Raw genomic sequence first — 22,313 nt, forward strand, 5'->3', positions numbered from 1 at the left:
GCTTATTTTTTAACCCTACTGGATAATATGCTTCCCGCATTTGGTAAATACTGCCCCAAATTGGTTGAATACATAATTACCCTCGTGCTTGATAAAATTTTGCCCAATATTTTTTACCGTGTATTTATTTTGGATTTCATTACAAACATGAAACATTTTCCTTTTATTCTCATTGTCATGTGGAACAAAGTTTTATTCTTCTCATGTGGAATTACAATTGGTTTAATATTATGTGGTGTAGTCAAGTTTGTCATAATTGTCAAATCTGTTAAATGATAATAATAATAAAATAAAAAAAAAAGGAAAAAGCGAGTGAGGGACATCATCGAGCCTCTCATTAATTTTGCAAATCACTGATTTGTGCATTTCCTGAGAAAAAATTACATAACTTTCTTATTTTACATCCCATTTTGATGAAATCTTAATTTGTACGCTTGTTTTTTTCCCTCTTCATTGATTCAAATCAACATTTTCTGGGGTGGACTTGACCTTTGAATACACCATAATTTCTATATTGATTGTTAGCTAGCGCCAGCTCTTGGTCATGAAAGAGATAAATTGGTGCTCTTCAAAAGTAAACTTCGTATACCGAATAAGAAAATGATTAAGGCGTAACTGATATACATGATATACTCTGTATACATGCATTTTATTGAATTTACACATCTTTTTTTCAATTCGGATGTGTCTCACCAACACTTCATCCGCGACTCCAGATGTATAGGCCTACAAGGTACAAAGAAAAAAACAACTTTAACCTAGTTGGTCGGATTCTATCGATCGAGAGAAGTACCCGAGAGCACAATTCTCACGTACTCCTCAAAGTTTAATTTAGATCTATTTTTAAATGAATAGATTATAAAATAAACGACAAAATATGTGATTTTATTCATATTACCAAACAGATCAATCGAAATATGTTCATTAATGAACCAGGAAAAATTGAATTTCATTGTTATTGAAAAGTATTCAGTAATTTCATTCACGGTATGATTTGGTTCATATAATTTAAACGTCTCTCTAAATGTTTCGTTTAGAAGGCTAGAGAGACTAAAAGTTGATAGGTAATGTTGTTATCTACATTAATTTGATAAAATTGACTAATCCTCGATAGTTTTTAGTTGTTACAATTACGGATGCTAAGTTATTGATGCTGAGACAGTTCAGAACCAAATTTGATGAAAAATCCACACACAGAGGCTGAACTTGAGCTCATAATTCCAATATAAAACCGCCAAAGTTTTATGATTTCGGATTGATTTACTTTTGGGACAAAACAAACCTGTCTGAAAACACATTTTGTTGGAAAGAGATGCGGAAAGGGACATGTTTTGAACGTTGTGCATTAGCCAATCTACGACCCATGGCGCGAACAGGACAGATGTGAAAATTAGACATAAATTTGGTCGTCTGCTTTGAGACGCCAAGGTCGTCCCGGGAAAGCTTCTACTCGGCGTGATGTCTGCCACCATCATGACATCGCCTCCACCATCATCATTATCTCTTCGCAACTTAGACATGATCTTCAGATTTTGTCAAAATAAGGTATAGATTGAAGGAAATCGAAGTACTACGTGGAATACATTTCTTCAAATAACTTCTACAGAACATGCACAATATTTTGCCTTTTAAAGATAATCTTTTTAAATTGAAGATTCCGTCAAATATTGCTTGCTCATTTTGCAATAGACCTGAATAATCATTTACTCACATATTGTTAAAATATAGCAGATTTTTGGTAAAGGATTCGTAAATTAGTTTTATATTGGTTTCAATAGATATTCATTTCCAAGAAAAGGTTAGTGCTATTGGTTTCAACGTCAGTAAAACTAAATTTACTTTGAATAACTTACCATTAGATTATGCTTAGTAAGTAGTTTACAAGATGTCCATGTTAAATCGTTTCAGAAATAAAATGTTTAATAGTCAGATTTTATGCGGAGTTACAAAAATAAGAAAGATGTATTAGAAAATCTTGATATGTTTCTTTCCTAAAAATGTTTACCTATTCTGTGTATATTTACCCTTTTTCTTCTATTGACTAATTATGTCTACATGTAATTATAATGTCATTTGATTTCATAAAATAAAGTACCTCGGAAGAGGAAAGTAAATATATATATATACTCAATATACCCAATAACAAAGGTAATTCAATCATCAAGACACGGAGCATGGGGGGGGGGGGTAAAGCAAGGTTAATTTTCCCTGAATGTTTCCTTCTATCGATAGACTGTTTTCTGCTATCTTAGAGGTCAATTAGGATTTAATAAGACCTACAAGCCGATTTGACATATTTTTGAATGACCAATCTATGATAGAACAATGAGAAGTAGCACATATGGACTGGCTCGCTTCGCTTCCTCATAATTAAAGAATAATGATCTATACAATAACCCAAGTCTTTTATACATAATTTATTTTTATATATGTTTTTGCTCATTACACCACTGCAAACGTCCATTGCTAAACAGTTACCTTAAATACACAGGGAAAGAAGTAAAAGTGTCCCAAAAGAATGGGGGCGATTGTTTGAAGGTTGTGTCGAAATCAGATCCGCCTCGCCTGACCTTCTGAACTTGACTGAACAGCAATAATGAAAACTTTGCTATGATTGAGCACGGTTTAGGAGGAAAAGATTGGGCAATCAATTCCTGGGAGGGTTCCGATTGATGAATGAATAAATGGATAACCCGATGAATGAATTTACTGAAACTTTTTCTTTCTTTTTATTCAAATGGTACACTTCAGAATATTCGTGGGAACGGAAGAGTGAAGAAAAGAAAAATCAACATTAGCTGTTTCAAGCTTTGAATAAAAGAATTCCTGAATGAAAATATACACACGATTTTTCTTTTCAGCCTTTTGCTTTACCGCCACCATCAACATGATCAAATAACTTTGATAAGGGAAATGAATAGTTCATAAAGGGGTTATCAGAATTTATGTGAAAGATTGAATTTCGAGATTTAGACAATGACATAAATAAATGGAAAAAGGCCTGTGAAGTAAAAGAAACTCATATAGTCATCACTAATCATCGCTTTCGTGTTAGGAAACGTAGCGATCTTAACTCTAACATGTCTAACGCTAAAGATCATTTGAAGTACTTATAATTCATATTGATATTCAGGTAATGAAGGATGAAAATACGGCCGAGTGAAGGAAATCAAACAAAAATGCGCATAGATGCAGACGCCACCTTAAACTTCCACTAAAAATTTGATCCTTAGAGGACAAATCCACCCCATCAAAAAGTTGATCTGAATGGAAAGAGAAAAATCCAACAAGTATAACACAGAAAATTTTTATCAAATTCGGATGTAAGATAAGAAAGTTATGAAATTTAAAGTTTTGCTTAATTTAACAAAATAGTTATATGCACACTTGGTTAGTATCAGTGGCGTACCGTGGGTCACGGCATTGGGGGGGCACCAGCAAAAAATTTGAGTCACTTAGTGAGCGCGCGAAGCGCGCTCAGTTGTCAGGTATACTGACCTAATATAGACATTTTAAGGAAGCACTTGTAGTCATTGTAATCACAAATAAAAATACGCATCTCAGCAATCAAATAATGCGAGCGCGAAGCGCGAGCTGAAAATTTTTGATATACAGACCTAAGAAGGGACATTATAATCGATTTTGTAATCATGATACGTACCTGACTAGCTAAACAATGCGAGTGCGAAGCGCGAGCCGAAAATTTTGTATATATTGACCCCAAACATGGAGATCTTAATGACTATATTTTAGGAATCCCTTAATAGTATACATATCTCACCATAGTCATCTAATGCGAGTGCCAAGCGCTTGCTAATTTTGTTAGAATTACATCTGAACACATGAAGCACTTTGTGTAGTCATTGTAATCATGATTACCATACGCATCTCACTAATAAAATATTGCGAGCGCGAGCTGAAAATTTAGATAATTCAGACCTGAAGCGGGGCATTCTAAGGCTTGCTTGTAGGAATTCACTAAGACCATACGTTTTTCACTAACCAAATGATGCGAGCGTGAAGCGCGATCTGAAAATTTTTGATATTCAGATCAGAAAAAGGGACATTTTAAGGACTGATTTTAGGAATTCACGGAGAGCAGACTTATCTCACCAATCCACTGATACGAACGTAATCGCGGACAGGAAATGTTTTATATTAATACCTTAACATGGGGCAATCATTTTAAGTAGTCATTAAAAAAGAACCATATGTCACTACATAAAAACAATAATATATTTGGTGTATCTTGACTTGAAACGGGAGTTTTTCGTACAACAGGTTTATATTTCTCTCTAAACAGACAATGCGAGCACCAGGAACAATGACAACATAGGCCCTGAGCAAATTATGTTTCATAGAGTTATGATAAAAATGTTTCCTATGTAATATAGCATAACATGATTATAATGTAATATACCATTATAATGAATAATAATTTCTTCTTTCCCACTACGTTACTCTTCCTTTCTCCCTCTTTTTCTCCTTTTCCCCGTTTTTTTTGTCAGCCGATGGGGGGGGGGGCACGTGCCCCCCATGCCCCCGTAGTTACGCCACTGGTCAGTATCTACTCAATATTTCTTTCTTATATCATATGAAATATGGAATATTTTATTTTTCTCCTCATTGTCAAGTGAAACAACGGTTGATTCCTCCCTTGAGCATTATTTAGTACCTTATGATTCAGTCAAGTTGGTCCTTTTTGTAAAATCTATAAAAAGGAAATATTGTTTATTCAAACAATAAAAAAAAGAAAGTGTGAGTGAGGGACATCATCGACTGTGTCATTTGAGTTGTGCATATCACTGTTTTGTGAAAAATAAGCAAAACTTGAAAATGTCATAACTTTCTTATTTTACATCCGATTTTGATGATTTTTTTCAGCGTTTTGCTAGTTTGATTTTCTCTATTTATTCAAATCAACATTTGTCTTGGGTGGACATGACCTTTAACCTTCATACGAAATATCACGTTTTTTAACTTTAGTTTTGAAAGTATGTCATTGCATGTCGAGTGGTAAAGTTTGTTTTCCCTTGTTTGTGCTGACATTTTTTTATGAAAAAAACCCGACACTTTCCCTTTTGGGGTAAATTCTGGATCTGAGGCTGTTGTCAGTTACCATGGTTACTCGTATATAATTTAAACCCCATGTTGGTTCCTAAATTGTATTTCGTCAACCAATAACAATAACCGTTTTGTTTCTCATATACCGTTTTGTCACTCGAGAATCATTCTGTTTCACATAATCAGATAATATTTAGTCATTAACGAAGCATTCTGGTTTTCAGTCTTATTTCGTCTCCTCAGAATTTTATTCAAGTATCAATTCTCCACAAGGGAACCGTTTTGTTTCTCAAATAGTATTTCGTACCTTGACTCCCATCTTGTTACTCAAAGCATATTTTGTCACTGTAGAGCCATCTCTTTTAAATGACCATATTGTTCGTCAAGTATTGCGTCATTCGACATGCTCGAGAACCATTCTATTGTCAAATACCATTTCGTTTTCAGTGACCATTTTGTTACTCAAATATATTGTCACTGATTAGTCAATACCCATTTTGCCTCTCACGTGATATTTTGTCTCTAAAAACATTTCTGTGTCAATAATATTTGGGTCAGTTAAGAACGGGTTTTTTTATCAAATATTATTTTGTCGCGTAAGAACATAAGCCACACCTTAACTTGTTACTGCAAAAAGAAAATGATACTCAATCATGTATTATTTCAAAATTTGAATGCCATTGCTTCTCAAATATCAATATCTGCACATAAGAACCGTTTGAATCTTAAAATACGACATTTTCATTTAAGAACATTTTCGTCACTCTAATATTATTTCGTCACGTAAGAGTAATTATATCTGAAATGCTATTATGTGTCTTTAAATCCAATTTTATTAATCATAATCTATTTCCTCTCGGAGGTTATTATAAGATATTTATCATGGTCACGGATCGTCTAGGAAGTAATGATCAATTATCATGGGGTAACTTTATGAAACAAATAATCAGTGATTTTCATCGACTGTTGTTATTATAAGCTACTGAAATCCTTGAACCTGATTGGTTGACAGCACATTAGTCAGTAAAAAACACTGACAAAACTTTTCATGAAAGGACATCTTGGTCTATATTCCATCTACAAATCTAACACACTAATAGATGCCGATATTATCTTACACGCTTTTTACCCATTACTTACCATTTTACTGATATCAAAATAGTTCCATGATTGGAATTATTATGGGAACAATCTGAGGAAATAAAACTCGAATAAAGTGTATGATGTTCTTCATGAAACGAACTAACAATTCTTCCCTATCTGCTTTTCTCTTTATTTTTACAGATTACGTAATCCACCCAAACCAAGGGAGTTGACATAGGATGAAATCGCCGGACCTAGAAACAAACCAATCGAATTCACAACTCGGGATGAAATCACCAGAAATAGAAACAGACCCTTATATAAGCATGAAAATGAAACGAAAAAGTGACACTGGATTTGATGACGAGATTGTGGCGAAAACTCGGCGTATGGAAGGCGCAAAGAAAGCTGTTTGCTCCTCGGATTCCTTAGGGAGTGATACTGTCCAAGGAGACAGGCATACAAAGTCAATCATACTTCCTTCAGGAATTACTTCAAATAGCACAGAAGTTACACCACCCCACCATGACTCAAACAGCTTATCTTCATCTCTCCTTTCACCAGGACTTGTTGGTGAGCGCGAAGACGTGGATTCGCTCTCGCGCTTGAATGTAGCTAGGCTCTCCACTACGGTGGCACCAGGACTGTTTGGAGGGCTGAATGATCAAGAGAGACTCCTGCAGAGAAATATAGAACCAGGAGACAGTCTGGCCAGATTGTTTAAGCAACGGTTCCCTCAAACCCATCGGGATTTTCCTCTGGGAAGGAGCGCATTCCGTGAGGTATGCAAAGAAAAACCATCGACACCGTTCAGTCCGCAACTTCTACCGCTTCGTCCGAGGCTGCTAAACGAGCAGCTCTATGGACCCACTGGTGTAAGACCAAAGGTGGGAAAGCCGTTCGCAGGACTCAGTGACATTGATGTCAGAACCAATACCGATGGCAAGGCTGGAACCAACACTGTCAACAAAAGCAATATTCCAAACCAGACGCAGCCCATCAGCCAGCCACTACAAGAATCCCGTACACGGCATCTCACTTTGGCGCAACTTTCTGCCAACGGGACAAGCCAAACATGGCCACAAACCTTACGCCTAGGACCTTATCGTTCGCTCCGGCAAAATCTGCTCGAAGGAAGAGTGGACAGTCATCATTTAAACAGCATGAAAGCAACCCAGTTCATGCCATTCGGACGATACCATGGGAATGCCAGCGATAACAGTAGGAACCAACACCTGAGCGCACCGAATAATATTCAACCCTACATGGCGTTACCAGGATTGATGCTTGCTGCGACTAGTCCATCTCTGTGGCAACCGCCCTCTCTTGGGATGTTGACCATGCCTTCTGAGAACTGGTGCGCTCGCTGTAAGACAAGTTTCCGCATGACCAGTGATCTCGTCTACCACATGCGAACATACCACAAGAGGGAGAACCTGACAACAGGTGGTAGCGGTACAGTGGACGAAGCTGCAGTCAGCAGTGGCGGCAACGTCACAGAGAAAGATGACAAGCAAGATGGAGACAAAACTGGTGATGAGAAAACCCTTCGTTGCAAGGTGTGTAAGGAGACATTCCGAGAGAGACATCACCTGACACGTCACATGACGTCACATGTCAGGTGATCTATCCTTGAATATGAACTTCGGAGAAAAAACAAACAAACAGACGTTTGTATACATAGATATAAAAGAACATTAAATATGCATGCGAAAAGTCTAACATCTAATATACAAACATTACATGATTTGTAAATATAGAAATTAGAATATACAAAACATTCCCATCAAAACTTGAAATCTTATACTATAGACCTTTCATGATCCGATAAATTCCACGACATGACTATATAATGTCGTTTAAAAATCAAATTACCCCTCCTATTACGCTATTATTGTTTGTGTCCTATTTTAATTCTGTTCAACAGAATTCTTGGTGTGTTCCCCATTGGCACCCTGAATGCTTTATGTTTACATGAAAGGACTTGTCCGACGTGTGATCCAACAAAGTTTGTTTTTCTGAGAGTAACCGTAGTAACAGTCAGACACGTGCCCTTTTCGGCCAATCAAAATTATCTTGTAGATGACAGAAATATTGATGAAGTACGCTCTCCTGGACAAGGACCCCATGGTCAAATGAGCTCGAGAAAACTGGTACAGAGGACAGTCACTACCACCAGGGAAATTGCCTTCCTCCTCCATGTCCTATACATACGAGCCAACATGGGTTGTTCTCACGATTGCCATCTTTATTATTGCTAGTTGTATCATCACTATCATTATCATCATCATGATCATTTTAGTTATTAGTTTACTTGTTTACTTACTTAGACATGATAGAGTGGCTGTCCCAGAGGATAATTGTTTAGGCTAGTTGTCCTGGTATTGATGGCCTGGAGAGTGCCGATCGCAGGGCTAGGGTCATAAGCTACGGGGTAATCATGCTCGTAGGTAATCATCACTTAGGGGCATTTGTCATGTAGGGTGGTTGTCCTAATGAGGAAAGGTATTGTCCGATGGCGAAATGGTCCTAGTAGGCGATTACCCTTTGGTCATTTATCCGGGGGAGGTCCAGGGATATGGTTCTGGAAACATCAACAGAATAAAGTTGATGAGACATGCGGGGGGGGGGGGGGTCAAAGAGATGGGAAACAGACGAGTGAGTGCACGTGAAATGAAATTAGATTTCCCCAGAATGAGCATGAGGTTTAACAGAGAATATTCAAGTTCAAAATCAATTTATTTATTTTCTCACCAATATAAAATACAATATACAATATATACAAGAATGTAAAAGAGAAAAAAAGGAAAACTACTGAAAAGTTCATAAGAACTTGAGTTGTAGCTCTCAGTAAAAAGAGCTCCCAGAAAAAGATCTTCATGTTGAATATAATATGTAAATTAAGTCATCACTATACGTATAGACATGGTAGACGTAAATGGTGTACTACAAGTATCACATTTTTGCAGACATTGTCGGAAGAGTTGATAAGATCGACACATCGCTTCAATAAAATCTTCTGTCATGTTTTATGACTCGATTATCAATATGCTGTACATGGTGGCTCAGTGGTAGAGCGCCCGCCAGCCTCATGAACAGGAGGTCGTGGGTTCGATCCCCAGAGGAATCATACCAAAGACATAGAAAAATGAGACATTCCTGCCTTCTTGCCCGGAGCTCGACGTATGGCAGTGGACATGGTGGAGAAGGGTAATAATAACAGGTTACGTTATGCAGGGCCCGCTGGAAGAACAGCTTACTGCTTAAGTGGCTATCCCAGGAAAATTAGAGTTATTAATTATTCTATCAACAGGTAGTGTAGAATGTGTAAATAAAGTGTATGGTTGCTGGCCTAAATTTTGAACACATTTTTGTCTTTTCTTTTGGCTCAACACGTAGGTGCGTAAATCGGCATTACTGGCAGTCAAACATTGAACGAATGTGAGAACACAAATAAGATTAGAGAAGAAAATAAGGGCGGTTGAGAGAGGGGTGAATTCGAATGAAGGTGTGGCGAGACAGAGAGGGAGAGAGAAAAAGAGGGGCCGTTAAACAGGGTGTGTGTTAGGGTATGTGTGTGTGTGTGAGGACACAAGAGTTTGGTTGAGAAGGTGGGGATGCAGAAGGCTTATCTATGTGAGGACAAAAACAACGGTTAGAATGGACGATGTGAAGTGTGTAATGTTGTGAGGACACACTGTGATTAATTGAGAAGGGAAGGGTGCAGAATAAAAGTGCATTTTTGCATGTGGGGACAAAAAGCGATGCTAAGACTGATCGTCTATATATGATACACGGTGTACAGAGCGTAATGTTGTGAGGACACATGGTTGTTTAGAAGAGAATTAACTTGATGGAGCGAAGAGTATTGTTGACGGGGGGGTCTCAAGGGGCGAGAGGGGACATCGTTGTAGGATCACAAAGGGATGATTAAGAAAGTTGGCAAGGTTTGAGAGAGAAATAACTGTTATGATTGTGAGAACTCAAATTGAGTAGGAAGGGGAGTTTCTATGAGGCACTAGTAATGATTGAAGGGGGGGGGGGTATCGTCGATATGACATTCAATTCAATTCAGTTCTTTTATTTCATTTCCATTCAAAACATAATACAAAGTAATATAAAACAATACAAATCAAGTACAATTTTACAGAAGGGCATTCTTACTTCGTAAAAAAAAAAAACAGAATAATATAGAGCATAAATGGAAATGAGGGGATCCACTAAAAAGCAAAGCTTGTAAAATTGTGGATCCCCCTTGGAAATGAAGAAATTATAGTCGACTTACTATATGCGTACATGCAAACATGTATTACAGGAAATAAAAAAGAAAAAGAAATCATATTGATGGAAACATAATTACTGAACAAATGCAAAGCTTTTCACACAAAGAGGTCTTCGTTGTAAAGGATATGTTGCGCAAGACAGAAGAAAACAAAAACAGAGAGAGGGGGTGACAAGACGTAGAAGACAAGACAAAGCAAGAGACAGGACAGTACAAGACAACTATTTTTTTAAAAAGGAGTAAAACTAAGAATGGGAAAGGGCTGACCATGAACCAGCTTGATCTGGTGAAATAACAAAGATATGACTGGACAATGAATGAAATTGAAAAATGTAAGGATTATAATCAAGATAATGAAGTATTAGTTCCGTTGCAAAGAATTATAGGAATTAAGCAGGATAAGTTTGAGTTTACGTTTGAATGAATTCAAGGAGACACTGTCTTTAAGATCATTAGCGAGTGAGTTCCAGAATTTCGGACCATTGAATAGGAATGTATTTTTGGCCAGTAAAGTTCTGTAAAGTGGAATGTGAAGTTCGTCAGAGTGTCTCGTGGGGTAGTTATGATAACATTGATTTTTAGGGAACATGGCATCAAAAATATGAGGAAGTGCATTATTATTATAACTATACATGAAGTGCCCTAACTGTAGTGAATACAGGTCTTTGACTTTCAACAGTTTACTTTCTAGAAAAAGTGGGTCCGTATGAGAACGGAAACATGTACTATGAATAATACGAAGTTCTTTCTTTTGCAAAAGCAACAATTTATCTAATAAATATTGATGGGTATCACCCCCAAATAAGAATCCCATAGTTTAAATAAGGCAAGATTAAGGATGAGTAGAGCATGATTGATGATGTGGAGGGAATGCAATATTTAAGCCTATTAATAATACCAATATTTCGTGAAATTATTTTGGATATATTTTCAATATGATTTTTCCAAGAAAGTTTAATGTCAACTGTTATTCCAAGAAATTTGGTGTAAGGTACCATTTCTAATGGGGTATTATCAAACATAATGTTCATCGGTAACTTGTCTATGGAATTACTAAATAACATGTATTTTGTTTTGTTATGGTTCAAAGATAATCGATTGGCTCTTATCCACTCAGTAACATTAATAAGTTCAGAATTAATAACATCAACTAAAGTTTGTGGATTCTGATAAGAAAAAAATAGTTTAATAAATTCAGTTGATAGAATTTTTTAATCTGATGTCATTTTCAATACCATGTGCCAAAACCAAAATTTCTTTCAGAGTGAGGCGGGGGATTTAGCATAGTTTTAATCGAAAATCTTTTTTCCGTAAGTAAATAAACATTGAACAAAAACAAAAATTCATGACAGAAGTCAACTTCTAAAATTACTCGGTCGACACGAACATTGGAATGAAGTGGATAACCGTGTTTTGGATTTTTTGATCATTTCATTCAGACTGCAAGATTATTTGATAATTTCCAAATAACATTTGTCGAAATTCGAGTGGCTTGTCAGAACCAATTGAATGCAGACGACTCTGGTTGATATGGTAAGCAAAAATACACAAAAATGGTAAGAAAAATAATACGATGACGAGCAGGCAATGTTCCAAAGCGGATTGAAGTTGTCAAGTCTAATTTGTGCTATTCGAGTTTCTTGCAGATCTAATTCCGGTCCCTCTCTCACATATATATATTTCAAGTATTTGGGTAAATATGCAATATTGCACGTTTTACATGCTGATAAAGACGTTTTCGCACGGCGACGACGAAAGGATTGAAGAATGTAAAAAATTGAGTCTTTGTCGGAATTTATTTGTGAATAAAAATGCAGTTTCGTCCTGGACTCTGAACAAACAACATTTTCCCCTTTCTTCGACAAAGTCTTCCCAGCTGTTCTTTGTCATTTTATGGGAATTTTCAATACATTTACTGCGTTCTAGAATCCGTCCTGCGTCGTTGCAATGCGAAACTCCCAAATGAAGTGAGGAAGGGACGTTATGATGCGCGTTTGTGGAATCTGTGACTGAGTCGGAGCATTGGGTTTACCTCCAGACTTATGAAAGTGGTCTGGTAGCAAAGGAGTTCCCAATCTGCTTATGAAGAGCTAACACTGTTTTTTTAAAGCAAGTCCACACTCAGTTACTGATAATGCGTATAACAATTTCCGTTTACTTGAATGCAGAATAAAAGCACAGTGACTTTCTCACAAGCATATTCAAGTGCCGTGGCCGGGGGTCGAACCTCGGTCTTTCATATGCCTAGAAAGGCACCATAGACCACTTGGCCAAGGCACTTCCATTTGATATGGCATTCGATTGCTCTACCAACTGATGCTATGAACAGTATAACATCGACGAAACATGCCTAGGATTCGAACCCATGACCCTCTGTTCCAAAGATATGGGTCAAAACCACTAGACCACAAAGAATATCTGAGATGGAGACAGGTGTGTTAATCAACAAAGGTGTTTTATAAAGCTGCTCGTAAAGCCCCTTTCACAATTGGTGATGTGACTGCTTACAACCGTTGCTATTGTGTGCAGCAACGGTGCAGCAAAATATATCAGGGTATATTGTGACCAAAATAATGATCATAAACGATCGCACGAGCAATTGTAAAAGCCCCTTTAGTTATGAACGACTTTCAGGACCACTGGTATTCCTTTCTTGTGGTAAGCCATATTTTCATTGATGTATATTTATAGCGCATAAGAAATAACAGCTTAAGAACTACAAATTGTTCGTAAAGTCACTCGTAACTTAGGGACAGCTTTATGAAACACCATCCTGATGTGGATGGCCCTCCAATAAGCACACCTTGTGAAATCTAATCCTCAATGTCAATTTATTTCAACAATTTTGGTCTTTGAGGGAACCTGAGAGCTCTGATCGTGGTCAGATTAGGGTGAGGAAATGCTCCTGAACTTCGCAAACCCTCTGTCGGATTTCACACCTTAATATTTTTAGCTTTTGTTCAACGAACAAACACTGAAGTCATAACTCTTTTATTATCCCCCAAAGTGGTGAAAATGGAGGATCACCTTTCAAACTGGGGATAAAAAGAAGAAAATATCTTAATGAAATGTCCGATTGCCAGGCTCCGCATAAGAGTTCTTGAAGGGGTCACCTTCTTTCTATGACAGAGGCCGCAAGCTGAGAGACAGAGTGAGAGAGGGAGGATGAGAGGTGGAGAAAGAGAGTGTATAGAAGGAGAGAGAGGGTGATATATGTAGCGAAGAGAGGGAGAGTTGGAGAAAGAAAGATATTAAATAGATTTATGGATAGAGAAGAAGAGAGGAGGAGAGACGGAAGAGGGAAGGTTAGGGTGAGATGATAAATACGTGTGTATAGAGAGATATATAGAGAGTTAAATGTTAGAAAGAGTTAGAAAGAGAGAGAGAGAGAAAAAAAAGGAGCGAATAGGGAGAGTTAAGAGTGTATCATCCCTCAGTTTGTTTCGAATCGAATCTGAATGGAAGCCTTAACCCATCTCCCTGCCTAAACGCATGTTATTCACTTGTATCTTGTCAAACTCAACACTCTCAGCTCCTTTACTCCTCCCCATTTCATATCATTCATTAATTCAACCCCTCTTCCCATTATCTCCCCACCCATCCATCCATCCTTCCATCCATCCACCCAACCATCATTCCATCCATCCTTCCATCCATCTATTCATCTATCCATCCATCTTTCCTCCCATCCAACCATGCATCCTCCCATCCTTCATTCCATCCATCCATCCTCTCATCCATCCATCCTCCCATCCATCCATCCTCCCATCCATCCTCCCATCCATCCACCCAACCATCCTTCCATCCATCCTGCCATCCATCTATTCATCTATCCATCCATCCATCTATCCTCCCATCCAACCATGCATCCTCCCATCCTTCATTCCATCCATCCATCCTCTCATCCATCCAACCTTCCATCCATCCAACCATCCAGTCATACATTCATCCATCCATCCATCCCCAACTATCCATCCATCCATCCTCCTATCCATCCTCCTATCCATCCATCCATCCATCCTCCAATCCATCCATCCACCCACCCATCTAACCATCCATCCAACCATCCAGTCATCCATCCATCCTCCCATCCATCCACCCTCCCATCCATCCATCCATCCATCCTCCCATCCATCCTCACATCTCTCTATTCCTTCCCTTCTCATTCTTTCTCTCTTCCACTCTTTCTCTCTCTCTGTTCATTTCTCTCAAACTCGGTCTTCCGGAAAACAGCCAATCATCATAAACTACTATTGCAATCACGATAAATTGTATTTCATATGTACAAATAATAGTTTTATTGAAAATTGTTCAAAATATTTCATAAATAGCACATTTCATTTAATGATAAAAATGTTTCACATAAATAGATTTGAGCGAAAAATGAATATTTGCTACTATATGGCAACATGATGTCTTACAAAAAGGCACTTACTAGTTTACTTGGAAGACGAATCTGTATGTATTATTTATAAATAGGTGGGGGAAGTGGGGGGGGGGGGTATGGTCGTCGTTGTTTTTTGGAACAACTTAAGAAAACTTTAAGGCTTTTGAATCAAAATCATAGAGTTGAACAATTATGATGAAATTAGAGGACGGAACATGAGTTGTCAATGAGGAAACGCAAGAAACCAAAATGTTTCCATTTTGTTTCATTTTAATCCAGTTTTAGGGAAACGATTACTTTATTAAGAATACATTAATCCTAGAATACTTCCTAAGAATGTATGAAAGCTATATATTTTGAATGCCACTCGATGTATTTAACTACACGATGTGAGACATTGCAACATGATGGCGAAAACTTTGAAGTTTGATAGCAAATATAACAAGGGATAGAATGCATTTCTTGAATTCGCCATGTTACCAGTTGTGCTTGAAATAATTATTAAGGATTGACGCACCACAGTGCTAACAGTCTAAAAATTCAACGTGCCTGTTGACGGAGCAATTCAGCATGAAATTTTAAAATCGGCTCTAAAATGAACAAAGCAAATAATTCCATAACCAATGCAATAACAGCCAAATAGGTCCAATTAGCGCATGTACAAATTACATCCATATGCTAGATTAGCGCATGCGCTAATTGCCTCATAGGCTCCTTTAGCGCAGGTGCTGATGCCTTTATTTTGGTGCATTTTGTAAAAAAAAGACTTTAAAGATAAAACAGGATATTGCTATAACCACATCTATCATTCAACATGAATTCCTTCCTTCAATTGTCTCCTCTCCTCTCTCTATATAAATAAATATTTTAAATAAGATTCACGAAAGAATATGTTTATACATTATGTACAATATCTATATAAAGTAATAATTATTTTGAAATAAATTAAATGGACAAATTTTGGTCCTTTACAGGTGTATTGTCACACCAATAAATCCGATCCCAGACCGATCAAACATATTGTGTTATTTTTGAATGACATGCTGTCGATCGATTTGGAGTCACTTTCATTTGTGTGACTGCTAACTCACACAGATGTACGGGAGAGTTCTTAAAAATCATTCTGTACATAAATTATTTTAACAAAACGAACAATGTGTATTAGTTAGTACAGACAATATGAAACACGAAGAGTACATTTAGTCTTTACCTTTGTAAAAAACATGCTATATAAAATGAGCAAATAATTACTCCACATACAATAGAATATTTATAATGACTTCATAAGTCTTGATAAACTTCAACACTTTTGAATGAATAAACCTTTTTTAAGACGAGTTTGTCTATTGTCATTCTGATTCAGCTTCTTTCAAACAGTTCACGAAAGTCTTGTCTTAACAAGAAATAATATTTGATTCATACGTTCATAAACATGGTATATATTTGAATACAAAGAGAATGTGAGTCATCCACAAATCGGCCCCAGCTCATGATCAATTAATTTGTTCTGCTTTTTTTCGACGGTTCGTCAGTTCTTGAATAAACTTCAAGCCACATTGGTAGTAATAGTAAATTTGATAAATAGGCAAATCGACAAAGAATTGTAAACAAAGGAAGCATTAAATTCCCTGTTTCAAAATAAATTTCGTAGTACTAAGTTTCTAAACGAAATTATAATATCCAGCAATAAAGCAGTACTTCTGAATCAACAACTAGCACGAATTAACTCTCATTGACAAAACAAATATCAGAAGGATAAATAACTTGGTGGTAGAACCAAGACCATGTAAAAACATTCACATAATTCAATGAAGTTGATACAACAGTTCTTGAGCTTGAGTCAAAATAAATAAAAATCATATTATTGCCCACTTTAACCTTCACTTCCTAAGTTACCTCCGGCATTCTCTCGGAAATAATAAATGCCTACTTTCATATTATCACCTGCAGTTCGTTCTTTTGTGCTATTTTTGTACCAAACCAACACCCCCCCTCCCTGTCCCCGACGCTCTTTCTGTAGTCCCCTTATTTTCTCTCTTTCATACTCTCATTCCCCGTCTCATTCTCACTTCTAATCGTCTTACTCGCTTTCTTTCCCATTCTTTCACTTTCTCTCGAACACGCTCAACCATTTCCCTCTTCCCTCAAACCATTTTGCCTTGTGCCTTTCATTCTATTAGTATCAGGGTCCATGCTTTTAGTTGTGGCTATTCTTAAGTTTGATCTTGCAATTTTGGGAAATCTTTGGCGGTAAGTTTTGAAAGCAAAACCCTTCAAATTAACTTCACTGTAAACTAATGTTGCATGATGGGATGTTTGGACTTTTTTCGTAGACAAAATTTATGTTCAATTCGCTACCCATTTATATCTGAATTTCGTGTTCATATGATTTCTCCGAATATGAGGAATGTGAAATATTGCTTGGAATTAGAAAACCACGTTTTTACAAATTATTAAATTGATTTGACGATTATGACTTTCAAGAAAGAGATTTCCTTGTGTCTTAATATTTAGTTTTTATAAATGCTCTCCATAAACAACATCATATCCCCAAACATTACCAACGATTCCATTGTTTATATGACGTTATGTGACCAGTCGTGTCAACTATAACAGTAAACTGATTAATATGATACCTCAATGATAATATATTTTATATAAATTAATTTATATAAAATTATTAATTTATTATTATTATTTATTATTAATTTATTTATTTATTTATTAATTAAAATCCAGCCTCCCCAATACAAAGTTCATTGAAAAAAGGGTGAAATTAAACAGGCCTGATTTTGAAAACTCAATCAACATTGTACGTAAAAGTAAGAAAGTCATGAAATTTCCACGTTTTACATTGAAAGTTAAAGAAAAGGATCCGATGATATTTTTTTCCCAAAACAGTATAACATTTTAAATGTTTACATTTTCCGATAAAGTTAATCATGTTTTGACTCCCCTCCAGAGAATGTTGAGTATAATGTCACTACATTATCAGAACAACTTTATTGTAATACAAGAGCTTATTCTTATAAAATACTAATAAAATTACTAAGAAATCCAAAATATCTGACATTTTGAATAAATGAATACATACATAATCTGAAAAAGTAATGAATGTATCATCATCGACTCTATCATTTTGCAGAACACTAATCATGCAGATCATAGTTTCCTGACAAAGATTAAAACATACAGTAGCAAAAATTAAAAAAACCAATATTTTTAGTGTTATCCATATTTTATTCATCTATTTATTAACATCACCGTGATGTTGAGATTAACTTGGTTTCAAAGCTCCCGGGACATAATAACAATGAGTTTGAAATGTCATAATTGGCTTAATGAATATTTGAAATGCTGTATTTTCACCCCGTATTTCACCATGGATCTATAATTTAGAATTGTTTCTTACATGGCCGCAAAACATCACTTTTTTGTGAAGTTGTATAAAGATGCCTCAATTATCCCATTAAAAAAGTAAATACTTATGTTTTTAGTGACTGACAGTATGGTATTAACACAAAACTTTTTAAATGATTCATCGGATATAACCCCTGGTAAGAGAGACTAACCGCATCTTGACCCGTCGTTCCTTTAGGGGTCAAACTAGAAGCAGCGTGAACTCCTGGCAGCAAACCAATGTTCATTGGTCCTCATGTAAACACCACTTCTCTTCCTAAGTTTTCTCAAGTGATGTAGCAGTGTCAATTAACACATCAAGCTATCCATTACCCAAGCGATCTAGTGGTTGACGAGGAAGATATCTTGCGGTAAAGACCAATATCTGCTGTTGACTCAGATCTTGAAGACTCCATGGCATCTTGCATTAATTATTTTCTCAATGCCTTGCTGAATTCTTGTTATGTCTATACTTGAACTGTTTTGGAATTCGCGTTCCAACCACAATTCTAAACAATCAAATGGGACAAACCGATCGTTTGGTAATGCGTCCAAGAACAAACTGTGAGCAAAAGAGTGTCCTTTCCCTTTTGGGTATTTTCTTTCAAACCATGGTGGATTTCACCGTGGGCAAGGGGTGGGGGTATGTGTCACTTCCCCGCTGCGTCGCGGCACCGCACCCGTGCCGCGCTGCGCTCTCGACGACCTCCTTAGTGTCAGATGCTAGCGGAGTTCTTTCGGCGAAGAAAGGTGTTAGCGACGATCTGCTGGGTTGATGCACTATTGCACCCGACTTGCCCATGGGGATACCCAGCGTGGAGTCGTCGCATGAACACGGACTTACATGTCTCCCCGAGTCTCTCCTCACCCATAAGTCTGTCCTATCACCCTCAACCACAACTTCTACTGTCCTACTTCCGGCTTCCGAACTGAGATCCGAACTCGAGTCCCTACCACCATCCCGCGAGTCATTGTCGACGTTAGCGTCTCTCGTATTTACCCGAGAGCCTAACCTCTGGCAGACGCAAGGATTTCCATGTCCACCTCTCACCACGTGCTCGTTCACGATTTCATCGTCCGTTGCGTGGAAATCCTCAAAACCACATTTCCTGGTGAACTCGTTGTCGAATGTCCCATCTCGATTGAACAGTAGATAGACCTGTTTCCATTTCTCGAGTTCGGGGTAGAGTTGCTGCACTCTCTTATGGTTAAGGAAGTTATTCTTACTCCAGTGTGGACGGGCCTTATAATGTGTATAAAGATGATCCTCAATCTTCTTGTGAAACTCATCTATACCATAGGCTCCTGGTAAGAAAGGGACCTGCAGAACAAAGATGCAAGAGTAAACAAAAACACATGAATTAAAGGAAATAAACAATCTTAACAAACATGACAACCCAATTCGAAAATTTCGCCCTAAACAAACAAATTGATCATACGATATTTTACATAAATTTTACAACTTTTGTGAAGAATCTGCATGGTAAGTGTGCAGAAATCTCCGAACAATTTGATTTTACTCCTAATATCTTCCGAAATCCAACGACGATTGTATGATACGCGTAGCTTCATTACAGTTTCATTGCGATGGTCTAGCGGTGCCGTTTACGATGAGTGTACGGATGACAGACTAACGATGTTTGAAAGTGAACAAAATATCGTACATAAGTAACTTGTCACGAAATGAAATCCTTTTACTATATTTTTACAACAAAAAAGAATCATATTTTATTGCTTTGTGGGTAACCACATAATAAGTGAAAAAGTGGTTACAAATATTTTCCTGCGATTCAGATGACAAACTAAAAAAAATATAATATGCAATGTTTCTATTTTCGTGATTGTACGGAAAATGAAGCAAACACTTTTATTAAGAAATTGTCCTGTTTGATCTCACGAGAGTTACTTTTTCATCATGAACGAAGTTTCATGCCCAGGGCCTAAACAATTGAGGCAACTTCTTGGTAGCAGAGTTGGGACAACGGAAGCACTTGATGGCACACTTTATCGTTTAGACAGATCACATTGAAAACTCAATTGACCGTATCATGACAAGAAAGGTCAGTCACTGTCCATCGGGATTGGATACCAATGCCGATGCGATCGAAGCGGTGAGTAAACTGAATTATTTTTCCCAAGTCGTTTGAATTTGTCACCATCAAAGAGGATCAGGTGGATATTAAAATCATTTTTTTAAAGGATGTGTCACGTCCTAAAAAGATCTAGGTTTTCAGGTTGGGAAGGCCCTGAAGATATTGGTGTGAATGATTGGAGGGAGAGGACCATTCATATGGGTGCTGGGGTTGGATCTAACGATCAAGGGGGGGGGGGTGAGCTGGGCTCGACCGCCCCTGTGATTTCAAAGTACTTAAAAATATTTAAAAAGAATTGAAAATGATAACAAAACTTAGAGGAGTGCCAGAAATAGAGCGTTTTTAGTGTAAGAAAATATATCCGTCATTCGATTGAGAAATATTTGACGTCATCTCTCATGTCGTCTTGCCTCCCCCATCAAAATATTCCCGACAGCGCCCTGCTATGTATGTTGCCAATCTAAAATCATATTTGTTACTGAATTGTCAAAAATTTGACAGTTTTCTACAGGCTAACCAACTAGATATATTTTATTGTTTTTTCTTCGTTTCATCTGTTTGTAAATCCTTAATTTGTCTTTGATTTCCCCATAAAAAATCAACAAATAATGAATATCAAATAATGTGGAATGGGTAAGATAAAGTCAAAACTATTTAAAATCTATTATTGTGTATTTCCTTATTTCAACCCGAGGAAAAAACGTATCTTAATAATTCATGAAAAAAATTATACTTAAGAATAAAATAATATGTTTAAGAAGTTAAAAAAAACCGGACCATTTCTGTGTCATATAGGAATTTGTGTTGGTAGGGTGCAGGTGTATATCTTGTTAGTTTATTTCAACCAACGAAATTTCCATGATGCATTTTTTAGTTGGAAAAGCCTCACAAAAATATTTCTTCATGATATAATCACACTCGTCAAGTAGGTCGTTTCGATGAACTAAACCCTGTCTGGGCTTGATCCAAATTATTCTTAATTTGTCTCATGTCGATCTTTCCCACCCATTTATAACTTGCGGTGTGTGACCTGTACCCCATATTTTCCGCTCACTGGACAGGGATGCCATTCAAAATCAATAAACATACATTCTTAAGGTTTTTACTCCTGATGATATTTATGTTAGTTATGTTTATTGTAAATGTAGGCTCATGATAAGACCAATGCAATCCAATTTACTGACACTTGTATTTTACGTTTGGGAGCTTGCTTTTGCCTTGTCCTCAATGCAAGTAAAATATTTATAGAAAAATTACCAATATTTAAAAAAACAATATTTCCATTACCACCATTTTTTCTGCTTTTGCTTTTAAAGCACTTCACGGAAAATGCTCTACAAGAGTAGTGATGACTATTTCATTTATTCATTTTTTTGCTTGTCATTTTTTTAAAAGCAAATTTTCCTCCTGATGATTCAATTCTGGATGTACCCCCCCCCCATTTTTCATCCCTTTGAACTGGAATATTTGATTATTACATGGACGCAGTGAGTCAAGTATAAAATGAGGAGAATATTTAGTTCAATTAAACTCGACTGTGCATGAGAAATCCTGTTCCTAGTTGCGCTCTTTGACTAGTCTTATCGCCTCCGTATGTTTCTACATGCTGAATGGCTCTGACAACCGTTATGGTAACACTGTGTTGGCAACCATCTCATGCATACAAAACCACTTCTCAAGACATCCCATAACACATGCCCCACCCCTTCATCCATGTGTCACGCAATCCAATCATTTCCTCTCCCTCTAAAGAAAGCTGCACTCTCCAAATATCAATGCACTTTTTTCTTTCAGCCCGCAACTCAAGAAGTGTTCCTTGTCTTGGTGGGCTCCCTTGAAGTATTTCGGGGTGGCCTTGACCATGACAGCCCCGACACACTCTTTCTTTCCATTTCCTCCCTTGGCTTATACACATTCTCTGTTCCATTTTCTCATTTGAGACGCCCTCTTCCGTTCTTTGTAGCTGCCAAGGATTCATCTGCGTCTCATTATTTTGCTCTCCTTG

At 37.0% G+C, this 22,313-nt stretch overlaps 3 protein-coding genes across 3 annotated transcripts in view; 2 read left to right on the plus strand and 1 right to left on the minus strand.

Annotated features, from left to right (window-relative positions):
• Nucleotides 1–7,399, plus strand: part of LOC121432135 — a 29,512-nt gene extending 22,113 nt beyond the window's left edge. Inside the window, exons 2-3 of the mRNA XM_041629990.1 lie at nt 6,349–7,355; nt 7,388–7,399. Coding sequence (XP_041485924.1) covers nt 6,387–7,355; nt 7,388–7,399 — 981 coding nt within the window. The 5' untranslated portion in view covers nt 6,349–6,386. The remainder of the gene's footprint in view (nt 1–6,348; nt 7,356–7,387) is intronic.
• LOC121431602 (zinc finger protein 488-like) lies at nt 7,385–8,088 on the plus strand. The gene has a single exon (XM_041629164.1). It carries the CDS (start codon nt 7,413–7,415, stop codon nt 7,770–7,772), a length of 360 nt encoding a protein of 119 aa, XP_041485098.1. The 5' UTR covers nt 7,385–7,412; the 3' UTR covers nt 7,773–8,088.
• Nucleotides 8,089–17,533: 9,445 nt separating this feature from the next.
• Nucleotides 17,534–22,313, minus strand: part of LOC121431826 (L-gulono-1,4-lactone dehydrogenase-like) — a 37,235-nt gene continuing 32,455 nt past the window's right edge. Inside the window, exon 8 of the mRNA XM_041629580.1 lies at nt 17,534–19,536. Coding sequence (XP_041485514.1) covers nt 18,820–19,536 — 717 coding nt within the window. The 3' untranslated portion in view covers nt 17,534–18,819. The remainder of the gene's footprint in view (nt 19,537–22,313) is intronic.

Source organism: Lytechinus variegatus, chromosome 18, assembly GCF_018143015.1.
Source record: "Lytechinus variegatus isolate NC3 chromosome 18, Lvar_3.0, whole genome shotgun sequence".
NCBI classification, from domain to species: Eukaryota; Metazoa; Echinodermata; class Echinoidea; order Temnopleuroida; family Toxopneustidae; genus Lytechinus; species Lytechinus variegatus.